We start from the raw sequence: 27,229 nt of genomic DNA, 5'->3' as shown, positions 1-27,229 counted from the left end.
CCTTTTTGACAAAACACTTATTTCAATGGATAGCAGTAGCTGCCTCCGTGAATTTGTGGAAGTATTTCAATTATTTAATGGAATGCAACAGCACTCTAGAATGGTATCTAATTGACTTAAATTACAGCTCATTCGGTTAAAATTTTTGGGAGAAGCTGTAGGAAACTTCAGAGCGGTTTCACTTAAAGTGACAGGAAAATATTTTTCAAAAGGCTCTATCCTGTAAGGGTATGAATGCTTTTAATTATCACTGACCACGGCAGTGATTGGTGAGTTCCAACGATTCTCAACAGCATACAATTTATGAATTTTTCTGCACTCCTTCTAACAGATTTTCCTTTCCCGCCCCCAGCGGCCTGGCCAGGTCCCAGGGTGTGCGGGCAGGGCCTGCAGTCCCGGAGCAGCGGGCACCTGACATGTCCGCCCCCTGGCGCCGGAAGGCGGCTGACGGCGGGGCAGGGAAGGGGCGTCGCCTTCCTGTCCGTCGTGCCTCCATTGGCCAGCGGCGAGGGCGTCTCTGCTGGGGATTGGCGGGTACCGGTGCTGGGAGCGGAGTGCGGGTTCGTGGCCGGGCAGCCGCGGCGGGGGGAGCGCTCGTGGGGCTCGGCGGGCCGCGGGCGCCCTGCAGCCGCCATGTCGCGGAGGCTGCCCAAGTGAGACGGGGGTGGGGGCGGCGGGCGCCGTGCCGGTGCCGCTCCGCATCGCGGCTGGTCCCGCCTGCGCTCGGCCGCTCGGCGCCGTGCCCTGCCGGGGGCGGGGGATGAGGGGGCGGCGGGGCGAGGCGAGGCGGCGGGCGTAGGGCTGTGGGCCTCCGCCGCCCCGTCCGGCCCTCGGGGGCGCCGTTCCCCGTGGCTCTGCGCTCTGGCGGGGCTCCCGGAAAGGTCTCGCGCAGGGCAGTGGCAAAATGGCCTCTGGTTACCCCCTGGCTGGCTCCCCGGCGGCCCGCCCAGAGCAACGCCTCTTAACGGCTCCTTTCTTCTGTCGGAGAAAGCGGAATGCCCGTTATACAGTAGCCTTAGATACCACTTGCGGAAGAAACCAAAAGTTTACTATGCCTAGCTCTGAATAACTAGGATATGCAAAGTAGTTATTTAATTCGCAGTACTCTTAAATTAATCCAATAACACAGAAGGATAGTTTCGGGATATAACAAAGATTATTATGTATCAGTTGCAACTAATGCTGAGATTTTAGTGTTACTTGATTAAAAACAACTGTTAGTATGTCGATCTTCACTCAGACACGTGTTAAATGCGTGACCAGAGGTGTTTCCATCTCTTAAGTATGTACCAACGTGAGTTACCAGGCGTATCTTCACCAAAATGGGAGCCTGGCTGAGAGAAGTTTGTGTTAGAGACACGTAGTGTAATTACCCGGGTTAGGCTGGAGTAGCTCATTATCTTTGAAGTTTATTAGAAAGTATTAATAATAGGTGTGAAGGTGAGCTTAATATGTTGAGAACAGTTGTTTTTAGTGTTTCAATTTTTGTGGATGTAGGCATGAAGTAATACAGAGTTAATCAGTTACAAACGGGGTTTTTTATCTCCCTCTTAGATGAGAAAAATTGCTGTGAGGAAAATACAGGTATAATTAAGAGATGTAACTGGGGAATTCTTAATGTTGTTGACAAAGATAATCTGTGAGAGAAGGTGGGGCGGAATGCGTAAATACCATAGTTTAGTCAGTTGTCAGCTCTTTGCTGTAATTTAAAAAATGACAAAGTTTTTTCCTGATATGAAACTTTTTTTGAATGTTTCCAGGTAAATACTATCTGAATAAAGTTGTAAAACGGGTTCTTAGGTAGCCTTATATCACGAGGTAAAATAGATTACAAGGAAAACATATTTCTATTATTACTGACAAATATTTCACACTTTGCCTTTCTGCAGAGATCCTGCAAGAGGACGCTCTCAATATAACATCTGCAGAGGAGAGAGAAACTATTCCTGGTTTTCCTCTTCTGACTTTTACTTCAGTCTTGGGTTGGAAGACTTCCCCTCTGTAGGTGACATTTCTGGAACAGAGGAGGATACAGAGTCAGCTATCTTATATGGAACTTTGCGAGGAAGTGTTGTTGGATTACGATACTACACAGGGATTGTAAGTGCATGATAAATTATAAAGCAGAAGAAAAAGTTGTTGTCAGCTTCAGGGAAAAAAATGTTTAATTAAATTCCAAAAATCTTTAGAACTTTTGACCAAGTATAATTTTAATAGATTTTTTCCCTAACTTGCTGTATTCCATGTTCTTCATAGGAAGTACTTAATCTAAAACTTTAATTCAAAATTTAATTAAGATAACAAGCTTTCAAATCTGGTTTAGTTATTTGGTAGCTCTGCTCACCCACATAAGGCAAATGAAAGTGACTCAAAACAAGAAATTAGATAGGTCTTTGAACTGTTTACATGAACAAAAAGGGATGTTTATTTGCTTACAAAATGTGTTAGCAGTTGAAGGTAGTTCTTGCTTTCAGAAATACTTTTGAAATTTCTGACAGCTATCAGGTAGCTCTTCTGTAATGCTTTTGGTATTTTGAATAAATAGTAAGGTATTTGAACAGAATGATATACCATGTTAATCTTTAAGCTTCACGGTATTTAAGTAAATGTATATTAGATATTTCTGCAAGTAATTTGCAACTAAATTAATGGGTTTTGGCATTTGTTTTGGTTTGTTAGGTTAATAACAATGAAATGGTTGCACTTCAGAGGGAGCCTAATAATCCTTATGATAAAAATGCAGTGAGAGTAAATAATGTGAATGGAGACCAGGTAGGCCATATAAAAAAAGAACTGGCGGCAGCATTGGCAGGCATTATGGACAGCAAGCTAGCAGTAGTTGAAGGGTAAGTGTGACGATTATGCTTTTGATTCCATGAGTATAAATAATGGAAATGTTTTTTGTTGCTACACTAGCAAATTCTGAAAACTATTTGTAAGTGTTCTCTTTTGACAGAAATGACAGCTCCTGATAATATGAATGAAGCTTCATGTTTTCACACTATTCTTCTGTTGAACTACTTGCATACAGTTTATTCTTTCCTGTATATGATAAAATGTAGGGATGCCAAATCCCTTAAAGACTGTTGTGAAACTCTTAATTTAACTGGATGTGGTGATTTGTATAAAAGGTTTCTGTGGTATATTAACACCTATCTGGCACATTCTGTGTTTTAATGAAAATAAAGACTTTGGAGTACCTCTTGCTGAAGAAATAACAAGGTTTGTTGTAAAAAATTAAACAATTAAAGGATTACTGCTGTGGGGTTTCTTCCTGCTTTTTATCAGGGTTGTCCCTTATGGAGCAAAAAATGTCTTTACCATGCCTGTACAAATGAGCTTTTGGGGAAGAGAAGAAAACAGGGAAGCAGTACTAGATCAACTAAAAAAGCATGGATTTAAATTGGCTCCTCCTCTGAAAGGTAAGTCTTGAAGTTTGGGATTTTTTTCCTTTTTAAAATATTCAGATTGAATTTGCCACTTGTTGGAAGAAATGTTTAAGGGCTTAATCCCTGTCATAGTCTTGTCATTCACAAAATGATTTTTTTAACTTAGTTGGGGGACTAATGCAGAGCCCACAGCTATTAATTTTAGACTTGATAGGAAGTATACTTTTGCATCCTATCTTTTATGTTACTTGCCAACAGCTGGAGAGGCATTTGAGCAACCTGTTTCTGAGGTTCTATGGCCCGATTCCGTAAGTTCCTTAAAAATTCATAATGATTCCCTCCATTTCTCCAGACTTGAAAAATATTTTTTTAAGAAACAGGTTAGACCTCTTCATAGTGTGAGGGTTTCAGGGACAGTCCTGCTTTTTAGCAGAGTGCTAGAACATGTATCTGACTAGTGAGGTGTGAGCAAATAGAGATGTCTAAACAAATAAGCTTAGCAGACACGATGCTATGCAGAGCCAGCCTCGCACAAAAAGCACCTGTGCTCCTGGAACTAGCCTTTGTTGAAGCAGTGGTAGTCGGGAGTAAGGATGCGTGCAGAAATAAACGTTTGGTAAGGGATAGGTAGATCTTTTTTATATATAGCAAGATTTCAGTTTTTATCTTACAGGTTCTGTTGCGCATAGTTAACAGAGAAAGAGTTTGGAGTGAAAAAGGATTTTGCGTTATCAGTCATCATACTGTTACCAAGTCAAATTTCATGTAACACAATTTTTAAGTAACACAGTTGCCATCTCAAAGGATCCCAACACATAGCTCATTGCCTGTGAGTCTTACAAAGCTTTGTGGCAAGCCTTTGTGGCCCATTGAAAGTAAAGGATAATTGAGGCTAAAAGACAAATAGTGAAAGACACTGTCTCGTAGCCCACCATCTGGTCAGCATTGTTACTAATGAGCCAGTGAAGGTTGAGATTGGGAAGTCATCATACAGTTGTGTTTCAGAATGCTATCTTTTTAATGGCAAGTAGGTTCAGAAAGCAGGTTTGGATCAAAATGGATTTCTGGGAGAGCTGGTCCAAGTTACAGTGCTCCGGTTCATGCTGCTGTGCAGTTGACAACTGAACAGGTTTGCATTTCATACTTAAAACATTTGGAAGTTGGAATTTTAACAGTGGGGGCCTTTAACTTTTTCATTAATAAGAGTGGTGGTGAAGTAGAAGTCTGTCACCTTTTCTGAACCACAGATTTGCTTTGAAGTCATCATGAACTTTTTAACTTTTTAATTTTTATAGTGTAAACAGATGTTTTAGCTGTGACAGCCTTGAGTCCCATGTAATTTTGTGAGGTTTTGGTTGTTCAGTAATTTTTTTATGTTGTTGTGTGTTTTCTTTTCTCTGTCCTAATACTTTACCAGATAACAAATATGTTAAGTTCTCAAATTAAAATAAAATCAGACTTCCAGACTTTTATTTTCAGATTTGGCCCAGGGTGATACGTGAAGGGTTGGGTGATTATTTGTTTTTGGCTTTGCTTTTCATTTGTTCTTTCAAATTAGAGTGAAGTAGTTACTTTAGTGAGTGTTGTACAAGAATGTGAATACATTTAGCCATCCCTTCTCAAGCTCTTGGTTGTATTGGCATGTGTTTGTCTTGGAAAGATTGAACTTAGCTTTTATATAGCAGTAGCTAACAACAAACATATTCCAGCAAATCAGGTCTAAAGGGCTAGTCCTATCTGTACTAATTACCATATGACAGGTAATTGTAATTTAATGGAGGCATTGATTATTTAGCAAGGTTATTTTTAATTGCAGTAATTTTAATTGCAGTTTTTGTGTTCATTTATGCAGCTTAAAAGTGAATTTGACAAATTGTTTGAGGATCTCAAGGAAGATGATAAAACTTGCGAAATGGAAGGAGCAGAGGTATTTCTTAAGCTAGAAACCATTTTCTATAAAAATATAAATACTTAAACATCTAGATGCATATTTAGCTTTGCCTGGACACAAGAGATGCTCGAATCAGAAAAAAAATTCAGTAGATGCAAAGGACTTTATATATTAAAAAAAAAAATCTCTTCCAAAAATGATATGTCACAAATTTAACATATGAATAGTGCTTAATGTATTTCTTTAATTTGCAGACTGTTGGGACACTCTTGCTTCCCCATCAGAAGCAGGCATTAGCTTGGATGGTTTCACGTGAAAACAGTAATGATTTGCCACCATTTTGGGAAGAGAGAAGTAACTTCTATTACAATATACTTACAAATTTTGCAGAAGAGAAGCGACCTGAAAATGTTCGTGGAGGAATACTGGCTGATGATATGGGACTGGTAATAATACTTAACAAAGCTGTAATTTTTTTTTAATACAGAACGTGTGTGCATGTTTCTTATTGGTTCGTCATCTGGTTCATTTTAATCTGTGGAAAATATTATACTCTTTTCTGTTATGCAGGGTAAAACGCTTACTACTATTGCATTGATTCTCACAAATTTTCAAGATGGCAAGCCTCTTCCTGTTGAAAGGATCACAAATGATAAGTTTTGTGAGGTGAGATGAAAGAAAAAGATTGTTTTAACAAGAGTTAATTTAGCAGTTAGTAAAAAACCCTGTGCCTAGTATCTTTCTGTATGGTGAACTTTGTATACATTTTGTAGAAAAAGTTATTCAAGTACAGCAAATAAGAGGAAGAATAGGGTAGGTTAGTTGAAGGTAGGTGGACTGCATTACTTCAGAGTGTGTAATGGAGCTGTAGACTGTGTTATCTTAGGAGTGTATGCTTGAGTATACTCCCAAGGAAGAATTTATGAAGGCATAAACACTTTTCAATGTTAAGTTTTACAAATTCTTAAACTTCTTACAAATTTCTCCTATAGGCAAGTTGTGACTGCACAAATAGAAGTGGCGTTTTTTAATGGGGGTGTACATGCATAGTTCCTGTGTAGTTTGGAGGAAGTGCCAGAAACAACCAAAATAGCAAGCAGAGAATCTTGCTCTAAAGTACATAAATAAATCTCAGTTTATGTTTTTGCCAAACACTTGAAGAGAGGAGGGGAAACTACAGTTAGTGAACTAACACTGATGTGCAGACTTCTTAGTGTAGTTCAAGTGCCTTTTGCTTTCATTATGACATGATTTTCAAGACAATGAAATAAACTAAAGACTAGGATTAGGTGATTTATTATGTAATATTCCCTGACAGCATTAAGGCTGGGGGTTTGGTTGGCCATACTCATCTAAATTGAACAAAATAATGCTTTGTGTTTGACCTCAGAATATTAATAGGGAAATGTTATTAGTGTGTTTTCTTCCTCAGGCAGCTGTGTAGACTGAGTTCGAGTTTCTCTGCCTCTCTACAGTTTCATTTGAACTCTGTGTGTGGCTACTAAAAGAAAAAAAAAAAAACACAAAAAAAACCCAACATAAAATGTAATATCTTTTTCAGCACCTTTAAGTGACTGTCTGATTTGCCACTGAGCAAGTCTTCCATGCTTCAGAGCAGTAATTAATTGCTGGTCAGATTAGTGTAATAATGTTATTGGCTTTTTTTCCAGTTGCTACATTAAAGAGTAAAAGTTTCCATTCCTCAATAGGAAGCTGGTACTAACAACATGAACAGCGTTGGACGCAGACTATGTAAAGGTGACATCAAACTATGAAAAGTCCAGTAATGTTTGCATGATAATTTATTACCTGTGGCACTCTTAGTATGTGGTCAGTGCTAGTCTTCACAACCTCTTGACAAGCTAAGTATCTCAGAGAAGTATTTAAAACATAGCTTTAGAGATGTTTCAGTTGACACATGAGAAGATTAAGCGCTCTGTGAGAAAGTTGCACCCTGTTGGGAAAGTTACCATGTCTAGGAAATGGATTCTGGGTTCCTTTTGCTTTCAATTTTTCCTTCCTTTTGCATAAAAAAGGATCACTTTTGCATCTGTTAGAACCTTCTTTGTTTGAACAGTAAATGTTAGTAATAAAATTGTAATTAGGTTCTGTGTTAAGTCACTTTTTTTCTTTTTAAATATTTTTAAGTAATGAGCAAATGACAAGTATTTAAAAGGATTTTATCACACTTGTAGTTTTCAAGTTGTATTGGGGTAATTTATGGATGTATATGAAAAATTGTACTTGCTGTTAGTATGTTTTGTAACTCATCATGGTCTTGAAAATGACCAAAGAAATGTACGAAGCTTGAAGTTTTCTTTCCATAACCTTCCCTCACTGTCCTCCCATGCAAGGAATTCTAATACAGATGGCTTAACTGATGTCACAAGAGAAATGAAAGGCAAAGACAAGGAGGGAACACATTAGTATGAGCTGTCTATGGTGAAAGTTATTTTTATCAGTACTCTGGAAGGGAGAACATGCAGACGTTCGAGGGGTCAGTATGAGTGTCACTGGAAAATCAGAACCTTTACCAAAGCTTAAATGTCTAGCAGCATCCAAGATATTTATTGATTATTTTTTTAATTTTTTTTTTTCCAGAGCATTAAGCATTTTAACAAGATACTGTTTACAGCAGTGAGGGGAGAGCCTGCTTCTAGTATTATTTAATCTGAAAAAGTGGTTATGTCTTTCAAACCCCCATTTCTCATTCTATTGTACATTAGATGGATGCCTGTTTCTCGAGTCTTTGCAAGTTTTGTCATATTTCAGGATTGTATTAAACTTTTTTAATATTAAAAAAAAAACAACCCTGAAGTTTAAATGTGGAATTCAAGAATGAATTTACTTACCTGAATTATAGCAAAACTCTTTCTGCAAGCACTGTTGCTTTCAGTTTTGTTACGAACTCTGTCCTAATGCGTTTTCTTTTTTGCATTTGCTTCTGGTATGCTATTGGCAGAGCACAGAGGTGATGTTTTGTTTAGTGCCTGATAGAAGACCTTCACCCCAACAAAACAAAATGACCTTCCCAAAAACCCCCACATGTGCATCTGTGATGTTACCACATTTTTTGCTGTTAATGTTGCTGTTATTCCTTTAGTTTCAGTCAATGTAGAAATCATTAATTAGTAAGGTTTGACCTGTAAAAAGCCTTTACTATTTAGCATTATTTAAAACTTCTTTATAGAACTTTATCTTTACTGTTAACAGCACAATGCTTACATTTAGTTTTTCCTCTTTTCTTGATGGTTTGTTTTTGACCACCTGCAAACTCAGTACACGTTTTACGACTTTGTAAAGATTTCAGATTGTTTTAAGAGTATTCTCATTTTTCATTGGTGATCGCAGGATCTTGTCCCATGCAGAACTAAGGTTGTTTTGAAGGAAGTTTGTACTTGTTCTTAATCAAGTTATGCTAAAGTTGGTTTGATAACCAAGCTGAAGACTATGTATGTTTTTCATAAATACCAATTTCTTCCTGATGAAGACTCTAGCAGTGTGATGGAGCCTGGTGTTTCTAACGCAGAAAAGTTTGAAACTACTCCATTGAAATACTCAAGTTGTCTTCCAAAAAGGTAGATAGCTGGAATAATCTTTTTTTTTTGTTGTTGGTTTGCTACATAGATTTTGAGTAAAAATAAAGTGGTACTTGATTATGATTAACCTCAGCCTCAAACATGTTCCTGCTCTAACCACATCTTTCAGTATGCTATCCTTCAGCTTACATTTATTATCGTGAGTGTTCTCTGTCCGTGTTGCATTTTGGAATATATTTAAAAAGCATTAACTCATTCAATGTGGCTTGTGTGTCTGCATGCTTGGATGTCTGCAGTAGTGAAGGTGTCTCATAACATCAGTGTGTGGCATCTAAAAAAAATGGCTGTGAAGTAATCTTTCTTCTAGTATCAACGGGATTTTTAAGTGGTTAAGAAATACTTCACAGGCATGCTTCTGACAGAGACAGCCTTGGGCTGATGAAGTTGTGAAGCTTACTAGTGTGTTTGAACCTTCCCACCACACTAGCCTCTTATAACTGGTGTGAACTTCAGTGATCATCTGTACCAAGTTTTATGAGCATGATTGACCCTGCAGCTCTGTGCTTTCCCTTTTTCTAACCCTTCTAAATAGAAAACTTTGAAATCACAGCGGTATCTTATTTGCAATATCAAGTTCATTTGCTTTATGCTCTTGAGATTTAATATGTAAATTCAAGCAGTAGTAGAGTTGTGGATTTGACTTGCTTTTTTTTTTCTTTCTTTCTTGATGGTGATATCTTAGCGATAAAGCCAAGAAACCCAGGTATTCAGGAAGAAGTGATTTAGGAGAGTCTGAAGAATGGCTACTGCAACAAACAGAAAGTAAGTTGCAGGGAATTTTTTTTTAATTGGTTACTGTGATGCCTGGTGTTTTCCTTTCTGAAACCAAACTAAAAAGGATTTCTAATAAACTGGAAAAGGGATTAAACTACTTGGGGTTTTTTGTTATTCAACCAAAACTTTAAGCAGAAAATTTTAGAAATTGCTGAATAGGAAAGCAATGTTTTAGTCCTGAGTGCTGTAGTTTATGTCCTTAGCTGAACGAGTGGTAGAGTAACAAGCTATGAGCAGGGCCAAACAGATGGTGAAAAACGGAATTACTGAGGCTTTCAGAATGTGACATGGACTTGTCAGGGCACTAGGGTTGGAAAAACAAATTCAAAAAATTAAATCCATCTTTTGTTGTAAATACCTGTAATGTGATCATGAATAGGCAAGAACACGTCATTTGTTGAACTAAGTATCTGGCATGGAAAAAAAATGAAGTGCTACAGGTATTCTGGAGTAAGCAGTTAAGTTTAGGTTTAAAGTTCACTTGGTATGAAACATATGCTAAACTATTTTTTCTAAATGATTGGTAAACCGCATTCCTGTGAAGGTTCATAACTTGAAATAGATGTATTAAGATACCTTATTTCTGCACACACGCTGGTCAGAGTTCAAGGAGCGTCTGGATGATGCTCTTACCCATACGGTTTAGTTTTAGGTAGCTCTGCAAGGAGCAGGGAGTTGAACTCGATGATCCTTATGGGTCCCTTCCATCTTGAGATATTCTACATTATTGTATTGGAGAAGTAATTTGGTTAAAAGGTTTGACGTTTATGAAACGTGTCATAAAAATAAATGCATGCATATGCTCTGCAAGATGTGAAAAATCCATGTTTGTGTGGCTTTTTGCAGCAACTTCCTGTGTTATCCAAGAAGATACATGCTTTGCTTCTGCTCTTCTGCCGTCATCTACTTTAAAAAGACAAAGAAAGAGAAAAGGTAATGAAGGGATAAACAGATAATATTAATTTCTGAGTGTTTTGAAGCTGACATACATATTTGACTTAATAAATGAAGCTTATGTCTTTGTAAATTGCTTTGATGCTGTTCAGGTGAAGAAATTTAGGAAGGGCTTCAGGGAACCATAAGGTTCTTGAACTTCTACTTTGCTTTAAAGTGAACTGTTACATCACTAAATATGACTTCTGTTTTCTCAGGTACCACTAGCATTCAGTCAGTTGAGAAGAAATATTCTGATGATGGCCCCAGAGCAACACTGATTGTATGTCCGCTCTCTGTCCTAAGCAATTGGATTGTAAGTGCTAAGCTGTTTTAATGTGTAAATGTGATATATGTTGATTATGATGCTGTAGAAACAGTACTCCCTGTAGTCTCTCATGCTAGTTAAAGGTCATGGTTTTCCTTTTTTGTGAAACAGAGCTGCTTTCACAAGGGAGGTTTATTTGATAGAAATGAAAAAACTGCAATAGTAGTGTAATGAGAGTGTGGTTCCATGAGGAGCAAGCTCACCACTGTCAGAAATGAGTGAGCTCACTTTCCATTCCTGCTTTTGACTAGGCAGGTTCACTTTGGCACTTCTGGAACTCATGTGGTTTAACTCCTTAAACCAGATGAGGAAGGTGGAGGAGACTGGTCCTCCTTCTTGCATGCTCAGAATAAAATACTGTTGGACTTTATTGATAATGCATGTGACATTTTGTTTACTTGAGATGTTCAGCAATTTGGTGATCCTGCTGGTGATTTGTGGGAGTAGGTCTGCTAGAGAGAACAGACTGAAGGGCCCTCCTATCTGTGTCTCTGCATTAGTTAATTTTTGTTGTTTTCATGACATTTTGAATACAAATATTAAGGGGATATCTTTAATTTTCAAGTTATGTTTTATTTGGAAGTTTTTGCTGTTAGTGCTTAGAACATTAATAAAAGGAAACAATCTTAGACTGTAGGTAAAACATTAAAATAATATAATTTGGAAACATAGTGTAAAAAAAATACTCTTCCTCAATTCAAAACTGAATTAAGTATTTGAAAAGAAAACTTGTGAGTCTGGTGCTTCAGAAACCAAGTTGATTTTTACTGGCTGTTGGGATTACTGTATGCTGAGTGCTTCACAGAACAAATGTAGGGAATGTAAACACTGGTTTTAAAATGAATACTTTGACAATTGTGCCATCATGCCGTCATTTATGTTAAAACTTAGGTGGTTAACTCAGTAAGGGGAACAAGCTGTAAAAGAATAGTGAAAGAATAAACAAAGAGAAGATGAAGATAGAAAGTGAAAAAACATAAAAGCTCTTCCATAAAAGTTTGGGAGGAACAGTGGATTTTGAAGTGCATATACCATCAGGATGTGAGTTAGCACTCTGCAAGAAGTAGAGCTCAAGTTACCAGAATGTGATAGAGTGTCTGTTACTAATGACTGAGGTGTGACTGCTTCTGGTCCCTCTTCTCACCTGGGTGGAGAGGTAAAAAAAACCCCAAACTAAAATTGCTTTTGTTATATAAGTGGGTGTAGAACATCACAGAGCTAGAGGAAGTGGTTTTTAGTTAAGCACCTTACAAGAATATTATTCTAACAGTCATGTAGTAGTAACACAGTATCTTTTGGATGACTTTGATAACTTTTCTTTCAGGACCAATTTGAACAACATATCCACCAAGATTTTAATGTAAATATTTATGTTTATTACGGTTCTGACCGTAGCAAAGACCCATCGGTTCTTTCAGAACAAGACATTGTACTGACAACATACAACATCTTAGCTACTGATTATGGAGTAAGTAAATGAGAAAAAGTGTTCTTTGAAGATCCCTTACTATTCAAGACTCCTGGTGTTTGGGCTAACGATGGTGGTATATTCAAGTGCTATTCTGGTAGGCAATCAAAAGGTTAGAGCTGTAGTTTTACCTTACATACTTTATTACAGGATCGCTGTGGTAACAAAGGGAGTTTTTTATTGATTGCTCCTGTAGAGAAAATTACTTGGCTGCAATTATGACAGCTTAAGAAGGAGACTTTTTAAGGATAGAAAACAACGGCAAGTATGTTAATCTTCCCGAATCTTAGTGGCATGAGGCTCCCACTTCTGCCTTCCCCTATCAAATTCAAAGAATGAGGCATATAAATATATAATTCTATAGTTCTTGTTGTAGATGGGCTACAACCAAGTAGCTCATTTCATGAGATGAATTTGTAAAGTGATGTTTTCATAGAAATTCTGTCCATTTTAAAAGCCTGAAGATTACATCTTTAAATATAATATAAACTTTTAATTTTCTCTCTGATCCATTTTCCATACCTCTCTGTCTTTGAAGCCTTTCTTATTTTCAGGCTTATCTTATTTTTACTGTAGCTCATTCCTCATACTTAAATATGAGAAGACCATACTTAAGCATTTTCCAGGAATCATGAAATCTAAAAGAAGGAATGCCTCATGCTTACTTTTGCTTTTCTGTGCTGATAAATAAACACGATGCAAATAAATACTATCCATTACTAATTGTGGTATTGGTGTATTAATGGCTTGCTTAATCCAAATTGCATAAAAACTTATCAATTTTAGTCAAAGATTTAAAAAAATACTGTGTTTCAGATGAGAGGTGACAGCCCTTTACACAGAGTCAAGTGGCTGAGAATTGTGTTGGATGAGGGGCACACTATACGAAATCCAAATGCTCAGCAAACTAAAGCTGCCTTAAATCTGGAGGGACACAGAAGATGGGTACTTACAGGTAAAATATTTTGACACCAGAGGAAATGCAGTGCAAATCATGTTCATACTACACCATCTTGTCTTTCCCACTTAGTGTTTCCACTTTTCTGGGGTATAGTTAATGTCCTGCCTCAGATTCATTTGGAATGTTTTTAAACTTGTCTTTGAGCAGTGATTTAGGTGTGTCTCAGTTGTTCTTTATTTTGTTTGCTTGGGTTTGTGGTTTGTTTTTTTTTTTTTTTCTTAGTTTTTATTCAGCTTGTATTTTAAAATAAGTTTTGATACGCAGGTTTGGTGGAAGTGCAAGTAAAAAAAAATTTATGAACTGGCACATTATGTCTGGTTAGAAGCTCACGCTATGACATACTTATCTGAACCTCAGTAGCTTTTTGAAGTGTAATAGTCATCCTAAAAACTGCCAGGGACCATGCAAGCATATGATCCTTAAACGTAATTTAAAGATGATGATGTAACCGCTGCTGGTGAAGCTGAAATGGAAAGATTAATGTCCAAGTCTTCCTAGCACCGAGCGCTGCAGTTTTCTCTTACATATTTTAAGTCTTTTGTAAAATTTTAATTTAAAAACAAAAAAAAGTCTTATACTTAATGACATGTCAGTCTAGTTATGAGAGACCTTGTCCATAGTGTATGGTTTGGAGAAAGCACAGAACCTTCACTTTGACTAAAAATCAGTGGTTTTTAGTTTCTTTGCGGTTTTACAATCTTTTTGCTTGTTTGTTTTCTGTTTAGGGACTCCTATTCAGAATTCTGTAAAGGATTTGTGGTCTCTTATTTCCTTCTTAAAACTGAAACCTTTTACTGATCGAGAGTGGTGGCACAGAACAATTCAACGTCCAGTCACAATGGGAACTGCAGGAGGACTTGGGTACGAAGTGTTCCCAAAGGATCTGTCAGCGACTATGACTGGCAGTGCTTGGGCAATGTGACAAATCAGTGTTTCATGATTAAAATTGAAATGCATGTGTCATCAGTTCTTATTTCAATTTTTTAGTTCAAATTATTTAATAAACTTGTGTTATTTAATATTTCAGATTAATGAATTGTAATGTAGTACTGGTCTTGGATTTTATACAGAACATGTACTTATGCAATAAACTGGAAAAAGAAAACCCCAACAAACCAACCCCAGCTGAGTAATATGTCATCTATATATGTATTTTTAGGCGTTTACAGTCTCTGGTTAGGAGTATTACCCTTAGAAGAACTAAAACGAGTAAAGTTAAAGGAAAACCTGTTTTGGAGTTACCTGAACGTAAAGTGCTTATTCAGCATGTTACGCTTACAGAGGAAGAGAGACAAGTCTATCAGTCCGTGAAGAAGGAGGGCAAGGCTGCTATTAGCAGGTAAGTAGAAGGCTTTCTTAATCCTGAAGGCTGAAGTTTGATACCACAAGCTTGTGTTTCGGACATTTTGATTATGTTAGCTCTAGTAGCCAAGTGTGTCAGTTTGTATGCTGTAAGGTAATAATTGCAAATTAGCATAGCATCTCTTCGGTTCTGAAGTTTTGTCTTGCGAGAAACAGAAAGGGATACGATATACGTAAAGAATGGCCTTAAAATTTTTGTTGCCATGTTAGCATTTCTTCTAGTAGAACATACTATTGGTAGTGTTTTGTAACTTGTTTCAGGAGAAGATTTGAAAAAATATATTCAAACAGGAAAGTGAAAAATCAGAACATACTTCTAACAGCTAAACGTGATCACTTGATGTCATCTGTTACTTCAGGCAGTAGCATTTCCCACTAACGATGAAACTCTCATGCAGATTTTTCAGTGAAGGGACTGTACTAGCTCACTATGCTGACATCCTTGGTGTCCTGCTCAGACTGAGGCAGCTTTGTTGTCATCCTCATCTTTGTGTAAATACATCTTCTAGTTTTTCAGCTGGTGAGTGAATGCTTTTGGTTCCTGTGTTTCTAAAACCAGGACTTGCACTTTGTATTCAAGAACAGAAACATGTTCGTATGTTTTCCAAGCTTTCTACCTTCAGCCTTTTCTTTTCAGCTTGGGTTTTTAGCTTTTACCTACTTCTAGCTTTGTTACCTTTATTTTTTTTTTTGTACCGTAACATGTTTGGATATGTTTTAAAGTGCGTATCGAGCACATACTCAAATATGAACAAAAACAATGAAGTATGAGTAGTTACAAAGACTAGAAGCAGGAGTTAATAAGCTTTGACAGCCCATACAGAAATGACCAAAGAGGACCTCTGCAGAGCCAAATGCAGAAGGCCTGTTAAAAAGCAGTGTATCTGTTGTTGTAATAATTTACAGAAGTGCTTTTACAGCAAATTTTTTTCTTTGCCTCAGGAGAGAAGATGTAGAGGAGCTTTGGGTAATGGCTTGTAGATTGGTAGCCATGTCAGCAGAACCATTGCCTCTTCAGCAGAATAGGAAACTGTTGACTTTGTTACAGCTGTAAGGAAGGGTGAACACAGAGGGCTGAGAGTGAAATTTTATTTTGACAAGCCAGAACTGTACAGCTGCATAGCGTTAAAAATTACATGCATTTCTTTCAGAGGAAAGTATAGTCTGTTTGAAATACTATACTTTTTTTGAAAAATCCTATTTTGAGATGCCATTGGTACAGGTTTGATTGTTTGTTTGGTTTTTTGTTTTTTTAGTAAACCAAAAGGCCAATGAGATATGGTTAGAACCTTTTTTAGAAGATTGTCATTTATCTTCCTGAAAAATACAGTATGGAGAACTGATTGGATAATTGTTCAATAATTATTTAGAAATTAACTAGCAAGTATTATTTGAATTTCTTCACCTAAAAAAATAAAGCAATCTTAAATATAAATAGTGTCATCTCCATAGTATTGTTACTACTTGAACAGCTACCATATGAAAACTGCTTGTTCCTATTAGGCGTTGTGTCACATGTGTACTTATCACTGAGCATGCAGTTGATGTTCTTTGAATTCTAGTTACCATTTCTCCAAGTGAGTTACTCTTAATGTGTTTTGAAATAGTAGGTTGGAATTTTCTCTAGTATTTGGCAGCTTGTTCTTACACATTGTAGGCTATATCCTCATTGTGTATAAACTGTCCTAATTGCATTTTGATCAATGGAACTGTGTTGATGAGTGCCAGTTCAGAGTGTTTCTTCTATGGAAATCTGTTTTTTAAGTATCTTTCTGTATCTGCAGATAATAAAACTCCTGAAGAACTGCATGAGACTTTAGTGAATAAAATGAAGTTGGTTCTGAGCTCTGGTTCAGATGAAGAATGTGCAGTTTGCTTGGAATCACTGACTGTTCCTGTGATAACACGCTGTGCGCATGTGTTTTGTAAGCCATGTATTTTTGAAGTCATCAGAAGTGAGCAGGTTAGTTGTTCTGTGGTTACAGTCAATTGTAATAGCTATTCAAAAGCAATGAACTGGTATCACCAGAAGTCCATCTAGCTATTGTTCTTTTAAATCATAAATGGTGAACAGTGTAAACCTAGTTATCAGCTGGGTTATAAAAAGTATTGGCCTGAAGTCAAATTATGGAGAGAGTAGCTGTCAAACTGAACAGTATTAGAGCCCATCAGTATTTTCAAGGACCTTTTCCCTAGTTCTCACCTAGCTTTGTCTCTAGGGTAAAAGTGATGGCATCCAGAGCAGCATTGTATACCTCTGTAAGGCTGGGTGGCTCTTCACTGCTTGTGTGTGATGTGATGTGTGTATGTATTATTGTGCTTAAAAGAGACCAAAGCTGTGTATTGGAAGTTGACTGTTAAACTAAATTAATGTCTCCTCTCCTTTTCCAAGCTGATAACCTTCTACAGTGAGATAGCTGCCCTGCTAGAGGGTCATCTTTATAGCCCTTCTCTGGACTCTCTCTATAATAAGCTTGGATGAATGTCTTTTGGTTGCTTTTTTGGAAAAACATAGTATTTATTTTTCTTGCGTGCTTCTAAGCTACACTCTTCCTTCTTGTTTGCCCTTTCCTTTCTAGGGCAATCGGATAGTGTGGTAGTCTCACCATCTGAACCCAGTGCTGCTGCACTCACTCTCTGGAATTGTTCTGCCTCCTACTCAGCCACGGTAGAGCTGCAAGTGCCAGGCTAAACCTAGGTGGTGTTCTTTGTAGGAGCCAGCAGGGGACAAAGAAGTCCCTGCTTGTGCATAATCAGTCAGCCTAACAGGACAAAGGTAGGAAGTGGTGTCTACCTGGCCTGTAGATTGACTTTGTTTCATTGCCAGACATGCAAGCTTCTGACACAGATATCCCAGTCAAGAGTTTCTCATAATTTTGAGGGAGACTAGTGATGTGAAATTATTCTCTAAGGAAAGTGCACTTTGCAGAGGCCTTTTTTCAGTGCAGAGGTTCTTGATGTGTCTGTAGCAGAGTCGGTGTCCCTACTCAACCTTCAGGTGTGCAGAGAAATAAATCGGGTTATGACGTGATGGAATCTGTATTACTTGGCTGTACAGACAGGTTATTTACTATGCTTTGCCTAGAAAAGATCTTGGAAACTGTAGAACTAGGGCCTTTGTCCAATTCCACGTTGTTCCATAGATTGATTTCGTAGCAGTGAAGTCTGAACAGAGGTGGGTATAGATTCTGCTCTTTTGAAGTTGAACTATTGTGAGTTTATAAAGCAGTGAGTAAGTCTGTCTTATGTTCAAAATTATTTCTCATTTAAGTCAATTCCCAGGTAAGTTTTTGCAGATTCCAGCCAAAAAACTGACAGATTCTGGAGTCGGGGAATTCAGTGTTTCCACGGGATAGGTGTTTGTCCTAGTCCTGCATCTTGGTTGGGTAGTTCCTGTGCCTCAGTGGTTACAGTGCAACTCTCTCCTAGTAAGTAGCTCAGGAAAGTACTTACCACCTTAGAAACAAAGCAAACCAACAAACACATACCCCACCCCCAAAACAGCTTGGGTTCAAACAGGATTCTTCCAGGCAAGATGCCTGTGGCTTCCATTATTAATACAAATGTGAGATAGTTAAGCCATCAGTGAGGAATGGGATGTGAAGCTGCCAACACAAAACTGCTAAGTGAAAAAGTTTGGCCTTTAATTCAGTACAAACTTGGACACCATTTTATCTTCCTAATGTTAACCTAAATGTATTTACTGAAATTGGAAAAACTTAGTAGTTAATAGCTTGAGAGTTAACACTTTCATTTCTGTCTTTTATTGAGGCTAGCTTCAGAGTTGTGCAAGTAAGTAAAGATCCTATGCAGAAGTCCCAATAAAGCTATAAAATCTCTACAGTAATCTAGTGTCTGTTTTAACTGCATTCTTGTAAAAGCTTGACAGATATGCATTAAAACATTCTTTCTTTTTCTTCTAGGTGTTGATTGTGAGACACTTTTTTTCACTTTTATATGCTTTCCCTGCAAGTCTTCATTTGTGTTGTCATTGTTCAGTTGTGTTTTGGGTTTTCTGTTGTTTTTAATTACAGTACTAAATTGGAGAAGGGATGCAGAAAGATGTGAGCCTTTTATTAAAAAAAAAAAAAGTCTTTATGAGCACTGTTCGGATTTTTTTGCAGAAAACTTTTTCAGATTTATTTGCGTTAATTTATTTTGTTTCATTATTGGAGGATTTTTGGATTGCTGCCAAATCAGGAATGGTTCATTTGTAACTGTGATTTGGAGACTGTTATTTCAGATTTGTTTGTGTTAAGATTCTGTCTCATGAAAGGATATCTTTATTGCTGCAATAAATTCATGTATGCAGACTACGACTGCCAACCTCTAATTGCTAGAGGTTCGCTCCAGATTAGCAGCCCCCAGTGTTCATCTGCTTTGTGAGGTCTGTTTGCAGCCTGTCTAAAGATGCCTTGGTTCTGTGGCCAGATTGCTGTATAAACTGAGTTAGCTAATTTTAAAGGGTTGCTCTGTTAGGCAGAAGTTTTTCATGTCTGTCATTTTTGCTTCACAAAGTTGTGAATTTGTACAGTGCACATAGTCTATTGTTAAATTTTGTGAGTAGTCCTATGGAAGTGCTATTGTATAAATTCTAAACTTTGCATTATCTAGAGTATGCTTCAGAGAAAAAAGCTTTTGGTGTTAAATTATGTCTCGTTTCTCATGGCTGTTGGGGGAAAAAGAGAAGATACACTGTGTCTGGCCCTGACAAAGCATATTTCATCAGACTGCTATTATTTCTGTGCAGGCTTTGAAGAAAAAGGGTAAAAGGTCACTCTTTGTTTGTAACTAAGAAAGATCTTGTCTTTGAAAGATGGTTTATTTTTCTGGTATTTTAAATAGTCTTCTCCCAATAGCCCAAGTATTTGCTTGCTTTTAAATCTTGAGCTGCTTATTTCAAATACAAACATGCTTAGAAAGAAGATCACTTTTAAGGAAGGCTGATTGTTTTTAAAACATGTAGCATTTATGTCACCTTAATGTTCTCACAAATAAAATATTTTTATTATTATGTGAGAAATTACAAAGCAATGTGTCACAAGAATTAATGTGCTCCTTGAGGATTTTTTGTATGAACACCAATATAATAATTTCATAAAAGGGGCTTTGTACTCACTATAAATAATTTGGTTTAATATGTTTCTACTAATGTTATTGGGGCTTTTTTGTAGCCAAATGCCAAATGCCCTCTCTGTAGGAATGAGCTTCGGGTAGAGCACTTGGTGGAATGTCCCCTAGAAGAAGAAATAGACTCCAGTAATGGAAAGAAGTCTGATCAGGAGTGGATGTCCAGTTCAAAGGTACATTCCATTGTGTTTTACTTGGCTTTCATTATGGTTTTGTAGAGCACTCTCTAGAATTTTTATGTAAATATGCTGTACATACTTCACATACACATAACGTACTTTATTATTTAGAAGTCTGCACAGCATATCTAGCCAGCACAGGAGAAAATGTGTAATAAAACCTCATGACAAATTTTGCAGCAGGGAAACAAGACAAAAGGAGCACCAGTTGTAATTTGATGCTGGTCATTGTGCAGTACATAGATGCGTATAATAAAACTTTTGGTAAAAGAACTGTTGCTTTGCCTTTTGTTTCTGTTTCTGAGGAGAGAGTAGTTCTATAACCACTGAAACTATTCAGCTCTTAATTCACTTTTGGAAACTAAAAATATAAATAAATCCTTCTTAAAACTTGTCTAAAGAATATATATTCTGCTCTAGAGGGGAAGACTAAATGGGCATCATATGTTCAATATAACACTTGTCAGATAAACTGGTGAGATTCTTATTTTACTTTGCAGACCTGTTTCTCAAGGGCTGCCACATCATTTTTTACCTCACCTTCACTGTGCATTCACTGCCAGAAATTAAATCTTCCTGCTTGTACTTTGATCTTTTTGTTTTGAGATTGCTTTTCTGAAACATTACATTTTTAATTTTAATTTGTAATTAAGTTGTTGTTCTTTCAAAAGTTGGTTATAAATTTATTCCCTAAAAATCTTTCTGTGGAGACCTAAGAACTAATTGAGAACCTTGTGCTCTGGAATAAATTGATTTTTATTTTTTTTTTTTTTTTTAAAACCTGGTGCAGTTACTTGCATTTTCTAGTTAGTGGTTCTTTACTTCATCATAGCTAAACCTTACATGAGAAAACTGGCAATGTGGTTCTGCCTCAGATCCAATTTCTTGCTCCTTTTGTTCTCATGTTGGTCCCAAGAGTGCTTCTGGTGCCTCCTTATCCTCTGTCATACCTCGCCAAGGGTCTTGCTTAGCTTATTTGCCTGAATATTCCTGGGGGAAGCCTTTCTTGGTTCTTGAGTATTGCTACACTAGAGCCACTTGCCTTGTGGGTGTCTCTTGCTTAAGCCTTACTTTCCAGAGTTACAGTACTCTCTTCCTTTTTTCCATACACCCTGGAGGTAGGGGACTCCTGACAGCAGGAGGTACGTCTGGAAAAAGGGGCTTGTGAATCTTCTTCCCCAAAGCACCATCAATCACCTTGTAGTCCATGACCATTAAAAGTGCTCAACCCTTAGTTTCCTTTGGAAACTAAAAGAAACCTTACTCACAGAATGTAAGATTAGGTTGTTTAAAAGGTATTACTGAACAGTGATTTCTCAAGTGATGTGAACTGCATCAAAGCGTCTGTAGGAGTAGAATCTAACCAAGTGAGAGTAAGCTACATAAGTCTTCATTTGATTTCAGATAAACGCTCTCATGCACGCTTTGATAGAACTACGGAGGGATAGTCCAAATGCTAAATGCCTGGTTGTTTCTCAGTTCACAACTTTCCTGTCCCTGATAGAAAATCCCTTGAAGTAAGTAGAACTACTGTCATGTTTAATAAACATGAGCTTTTACGGTGTTTTAGAAAGATCTCTCAAAGAATATAGTATCTCTCTGATTTTTAAAACTTCAGAAGAGGAACAAATTACTTAGGAATAAAGCCATGAATCTCTTTCTTGTTATTTTTAATGTATCTCCTGTTAAATGCAGAATTTTAAATATGCATTTCAAAGTAGATGTCAGGATTTTAATGTATTTATTTCCTGTTGTCACAGAAAATGGATTGTTAAATTAAACATTTTTACTTTCTCTTCAGAGAATCGGGGTTTGCCTTTACTCGTTTGGATGGATCAATGGCACAGAAGAAAAGAGTAGAAGCAATTCAGTGTTTCCAAAGCAGCCAAGCAGGATCCCCAACTGTAATGCTTTTGTCTCTGAAAGCAGGTGGAGTTGGATTAAATCTGACAGCAGCTTCCCGAGTGTTTTTAATGGATCCTGTGAGTGATGGGTTGTTCATAATGATCTGGCTTAATCTAGATGAAGCTCCTTTGATGTTTTCCTAAGGGGTGGAAGGAAAGCCCGCCTGAGAACGAACCACACTGATGAGTATCTGTTAAAGGGAAAATAGGGCTATTCTTAATTTGTTTCCCTGGCATGTTTTTGTGCTGTCCATTTATTTACTGTGAATGGAAAGAATGCTAGTAGTACTGTTAACAGAGTGGTTTGACATCTTACAGTGTAGCATTTGACATCTGTTCTTTCTTTTTCTTTCTGATACTTTTGAATGTGGTTTTCTGCTTGTTCTATTTAATAACTTCAGAAGCCATAGTGGAATTTCAGGAACAGTGTATTTTCTCCTGTGTTATAATGTGGTGCTTCTCTGCTCTAGTCTCTTCTGTTATTTTTGTGAATTTATTTATAAATACATTAGTCTGAGGTTACTTTTTGTGGTTGTAGGAGACTGAAAAAGATGGTGAGATCTGAATTTAGGAAGTTTTTTTTCCTTTCATTAAAGCACTTGGGAATGCAAAATTATTTGTAAGGAATAAAAATGTAAATTACATTAATTGATAGCAAACTGGTATTCTCTACAGAATTGGTTCATGTCTTGTTGTGTCATTGTACAAAATCAAAAGTTTTTCTGTTCACTTCCTCCCTTCCCCACTATTTACTCCTTTACTCTGATGTCCTAGTTTTTTGGCAGTTGGAAACTGAGATGAATTTGGTAGTTTGTGCACTTGAAAACAAAACCAAAGCAAATGAAAATTACAGTGTTGCTTTGGACTTGGGCATCTGTTAACACCAACAGTAAAGAAAAGGTACTAGCTTGGACATCAGGTTACTGATAATAACAGCATGAAGACAAAAGCTATTTACTTAATAAACTGGAAGAATTAAATATGAGAGTCTGGAGAAGTTGCCTTGGAAAAAGATTTTTCATGAATTGTGATACATCTTTGCTAGCATTGTTTCTGTGTGTGTTGCATTGAATAGTTCAGTTGGAAGTGACCTACAACACCATCTAGTCCAACTGCGCCTTTTTTTTTTTTTTAAAAAAAAAGATTCTCTGAATAAGAAAACTTGTGGAACATCCCAGAGAATTCTCATTTTCTGTGAAGATAATTAATGAGGTATAACGCATACACTGTCCTGTGACAAGAAGATAAGCTATGCACTGTTAACACCGAGTATATAGTTACCACATTACAGTATATAGTTATAACTCACAAACCAGAGCCAAATATAACTGCAGCTTTTATACACCATCAAACAACTTCTCACCCTGCTGGTACCCATCCCATGATGGTAACCATCCCAAGTGGCAGTGGTTGACTACTTGTGTTTGAAGGGACAGTGGGACCACGTGATCCTTTATGATCTCTCTTTTGAATGTTCAGTGCCAAATGAGATTTAGTCATGCATTAGCATTTCTTGAAGTGAATTAGCAGCAATAATAGGATTTAAGAAGCAGAAATACCTCTGGAGCCAGTGAGTAACTAGTTTTCCTACTCAAGCTCTGTGGATCTGTTGTAGAACTGTAGCTTAGAGGTCTGCATTCTTTCTCTGAGAGGTGTTGTACCACAGTGCAAGGGAGGAGGAGCATTTATCCAACCATAGACTATTCCCTTTTTTTAATTGTTTGTTTAAATACAATCATATCTGCTGAATTCTCACCTTTAGGAAGAAATACGAACCTTTAACATGAGAGTATCACAACTATACAGATGCTTCTCTGTATTTTCCCGTGTGAAATGTAGTATTCTTTCTATGAGACGTTGCAGAAAGGCATAGAGGTATTGCAATTCAGTTTTCTTTGGACTGATAAGAGAGTAGTACACTTTGGTCCTCCTAAACTACAGCAAAGGCAGAATGGAACATGCTTGTGCATGTTTGGGCTGGGTCTTTCCTCAAGCCGTGATCTTGTTTGTACAGTGAGGTCAACATTAGAACGGTTTGCTGTACATAGCTTGCCAGGAATGTTCATCTTGCAGTGACAGATACATCATTTGTTGCACTTCTCACTACCTTAAAGTGGAGAAACAAGACCTGTTTTGGCTTTTATCTTGCAGCTTGATGTCTTAAGTGTGTTTGGGCATCAGAGGTTCTTAGAATCTAAAATTAATGTGCTAGCCTAGTGCTGTTTTCTCCCCCCTTCTACAGAAAGGAGTTGTTAAGAAGGGTTCCTAGATAACTTTCAGTATGTGGGTGAGATGGCAAGGTGAGCACACCGCATGAGACTTGCTTATCACTATTACATTTTAGTTAGATTTAAGCATCTGTTCTGTGAGAACTAGTAGCACTGTACCTTTAGATAGAAGAAACATGCTGGAAAAACACAGAGTGCAGACTTGGCATTTCACAAATCCTTATATTTAGTGTTATATCTTAAGCCTAAGTAGGAACAGCTACACTACCATTTTGTGTTTAGCAAGTTTCTTGTTTACTGAACTTGGTGATTATTTCTGAATAGTCAAGGGACTTAGTCTACTGATAAATAACTGTCAGCGTTCAGCCGGTTTAGATTTTGCTATCAGGAAAAGGGTATTGAGACAGTATATGCAGTGTTTATTTCAGAATTAAAATGATAATGAGATTGATGTCTCTTTGACTCCTGACAAACTTTAATTTTTAAATCATACCTGAAGTTCCTACTGGTTATGAATATATAACCAGAAGTTCTCAAAGCTTTCTTTACAGTGGGATACTTAAGGAGTGAGACACTGGGTTAGGAGTAATTAATTTGCAAGCAATGCTTGTTCAAGTGGTGATGGTACAATAACTTCTTTGTGATTCCATGCGCATTGTACTGTGTATTTTGAAGGGAGGTTATTTAACTTGTTCTTTGCTTCTACTGATAGGCTTGGAATCCTGCTGCAGAAGACCAATGTTTTGACAGGTGTCACAGGCTGGGTCAGAAGCATGATGTTGTTATTACAAAGGTGAGCTGAGAGATGATCTGTTTGATCTCTTTGAACAGTTTTCTGGTTAGGAATAAATAAATAATGTTCCGAAAAGCTTTACTGTATTTTTAAAAGAATTGCGACATCCTGTGTCTCACTAGTAAACTTAAAAACTGTGGTGTGATTTTTTTGAAGTGTGGGCTTTGGATTGTAAGGTTTTATTAAATATAACCTATTGCCTGTGAAATAATAATTACAGAAATTAGATGTTCCTGTTGAGCTATTTGGAGCAACTAAGATTGGGGTAGTATTGCCGTTGCATAGCCTGGCTATTACAGTTTAGTGTCTTGAAGGTATGTAGAATGTTTTTGCTTTGTCATAGCAGCTTGTTTAGCTGCGGAAGAGCAGCTGGTCTGTCTCATTAATACCCAGTTACAAAAATGTTACTTGGGGAAATTGGACAGGTTCTCTTGAATATAAGTAGCAAAGAAGAGACAGATACCCTTCCAAGAAGTGTTTAAAAAAAAAAAAAAAAAAAAGGGGGTGGGGTGGGGAAATTAAATTGCCAAAGCTTTTCCTCCAACTGCTTTCCTCTTCTGTGTTCTTTACAAAGTAGTAACAAAGTAATGGAACTGTGCTTTATGCTACTGAGCTTTTTAACTTTTTTTTCCCCAAAGTACGTAAATTTCTCATCCTAAACTTTTAATTAAAAAAACCCACACCACCTTCATTTCAATGGGGCTTCTTTTGTATTTCAGTTCATTGTGAAGGATTCAGTAGAAGAAAATATGATGAAAATTCAGAACAAGAAGAGGGAACTTGCAGCAGGAGCCTTTGCTACCAAAAAGCCTTCAGCAAGTGAAGTAAAACAAACCAAAATTAATGAAATTAAGGCTCTAATTGATTTATAGCTCGAAACTGGTATTTTGAGTAAATAATGTATTTTAATTAATACTGGTCTTCAAGTTACATGTTTCATGCTAACTTTTAGTTTTGCTGTCTTTGTGGTAAAAACATAAATGCTTCAGAGATTACAAAAACTAATTTGCTCCTAAATGTTAACGTGGAAGTGCACAAACTTGTTTTGCACTCCTGGAATTTTTCCAGTGTTCATTTGTTCGAAATGTTGCTTATTATGTACAACACTTAAGAATACATAAAAATCCCTCAAAACAGAAATGCATATTAATGCATTCTAACTTGCAAGAATTTAATCTATTTTTAGAGGTGAAAAGGTAAATAATCTGTCTTTTGTCCTTCAGACAAAACCCTTAAGAAATGAATTAGCTTCAAGTTTCAATCCCAGTGTTTCCTGATAACCAAAGAGATCATCTGGATTGTTTGTTTCAGAATAGGTGGTCAGTGAGTGCTTCATAAGGAATTCTTACTTCTGCAGATTATGTTCAAAGATGGTGTTTAATTCAGAAGTTTAAGTTTTGGTTTTTTTTTTTTTACTATTTCTGCATAATACACAGGTGCAGCGGGGAGTTCCTCTGTTGTTTACTTCCCAGGAGCTAGTAACAATGAAGTACTTAAATTTGTAACACACTTTCTATTAATATTTTACTTCCCTTAAACAGAAGTCCACTGATTTTTGTAAAGGATAAAAAGCTAGAATCATAGGCTTTGATAATTGTATTGATAATACACTTTCTAATAACTTCTGTACACACTTTGAACAATATGGCTGTGCTATATGCAAAGTATAATATGGCCCACTCGCTTGTCAGTGAATCAGCCCTAGCAAAATGAACAACAAATTTTTTCAATAGCTGTCAGCTTTCTAACAGTTTTCTTGCACTGCTAAGTGCTTTTCCAGTCCCATACATATGTCTTAATGGAATGCTGATCTGTGTGCATCTTGATTATAGAGGAAGAATTTGGTAGGTTACTTATGTCCTCATGTACTGCAAAGTAATAAACAGCACTGAAGAATCTCAGTTGAATATTCTTGTCTGTTCCTTCTATCTCTTTGCATTTGATTCTGGTCTTCTGTTACATGTTTTCTGAACACTATGCTGCCTTCCCTGTAATGCTCAGACTTTGAATTTGGAGGCAGAGGCTACTGTTTCAGTTTAGATTGAGGAAGTGTATTTGGCAGCAAAGAAATGGACTCTGATTTGCTTCTAATGCCTTTCACCTTTTCTTACATCTTGGAACACCAGCCAGCTGATTATAAGATGAATTGCAAACATAGGAAATGGAAAAGGACTGAGAAATAAAGGAAAGATGTCTGATGTTTGGAGAAACAAGGAGCCAAGGGAAGGAGTGAGAAGGGAATTCAGAATATGTAACCTAACAAGCTGATGGAGTTTTTGGGGAGCCAGCA

General features: G+C 37.1%; 1 protein-coding gene across 3 annotated transcripts; it reads left to right on the top strand.

Annotated features, from left to right (window-relative positions):
- The first annotated feature begins 547 nt into the window (after positions 1-547).
- HLTF (helicase like transcription factor) lies at positions 548-26,840 on the top strand. Of its 3 annotated transcripts, none has more exons than XM_074878291.1 (24): positions 548-653; positions 1,890-2,100; positions 2,680-2,846; positions 3,289-3,422; positions 4,421-4,518; positions 5,242-5,316; positions 5,535-5,726; positions 5,851-5,946; positions 6,990-7,038; positions 8,771-8,858; positions 9,562-9,641; positions 10,500-10,586; positions 10,805-10,902; positions 12,239-12,382; positions 13,199-13,337; positions 14,069-14,204; positions 14,503-14,682; positions 15,104-15,225; positions 16,490-16,668; positions 19,880-20,008; positions 21,419-21,531; positions 21,816-21,996; positions 24,859-24,939; positions 25,659-26,840. In XM_074878291.1, the coding sequence occupies exons 1-24, from the start codon at positions 634-636 to the stop codon at positions 25,809-25,811; spliced, it is 2,952 nt and encodes a 983-aa protein (XP_074734392.1). In that variant the 5' UTR covers positions 548-633; the 3' UTR covers positions 25,812-26,840. The 3 variants fall into 3 exon arrangements, with proteins under 3 accessions (XP_074734392.1, XP_074734391.1, XP_074734393.1); XM_074878290.1 differs by having other exon boundaries at positions 4,418-4,518; XM_074878292.1 differs by lacking the exon at positions 548-653 and adding an exon at positions 1,426-1,440 and having other exon boundaries at positions 4,418-4,518.
- Positions 26,841-27,229: the final 389 nt, after the last annotated feature.

This window comes from Strix uralensis, chromosome 9, assembly GCF_047716275.1.
Source record: "Strix uralensis isolate ZFMK-TIS-50842 chromosome 9, bStrUra1, whole genome shotgun sequence".
NCBI classification, from domain to species: Eukaryota; Metazoa; Chordata; class Aves; order Strigiformes; family Strigidae; genus Strix; species Strix uralensis.
Note: the sequence above shows the minus strand (reverse complement) of the source record. Positions and strands in the feature narration are given on the sequence as shown.

Excerpts from the sequence above, each read along its gene's own strand:
- HLTF (XM_074878290.1), top strand. The coding sequence starts at position 634 with ATGTCGCGGAGGCTGCCCAA. Across the intron at positions 2,101-2,679 it reads TACGATACTACACAGGGATT|GTTAATAACAATGAAATGGT; the intron begins GTAAGTGCATGA and ends TTGGTTTGTTAG. Across the intron at positions 5,727-5,850 it reads TGGCTGATGATATGGGACTG|GGTAAAACGCTTACTACTAT; the intron begins GTAATAATACTT and ends TCTGTTATGCAG.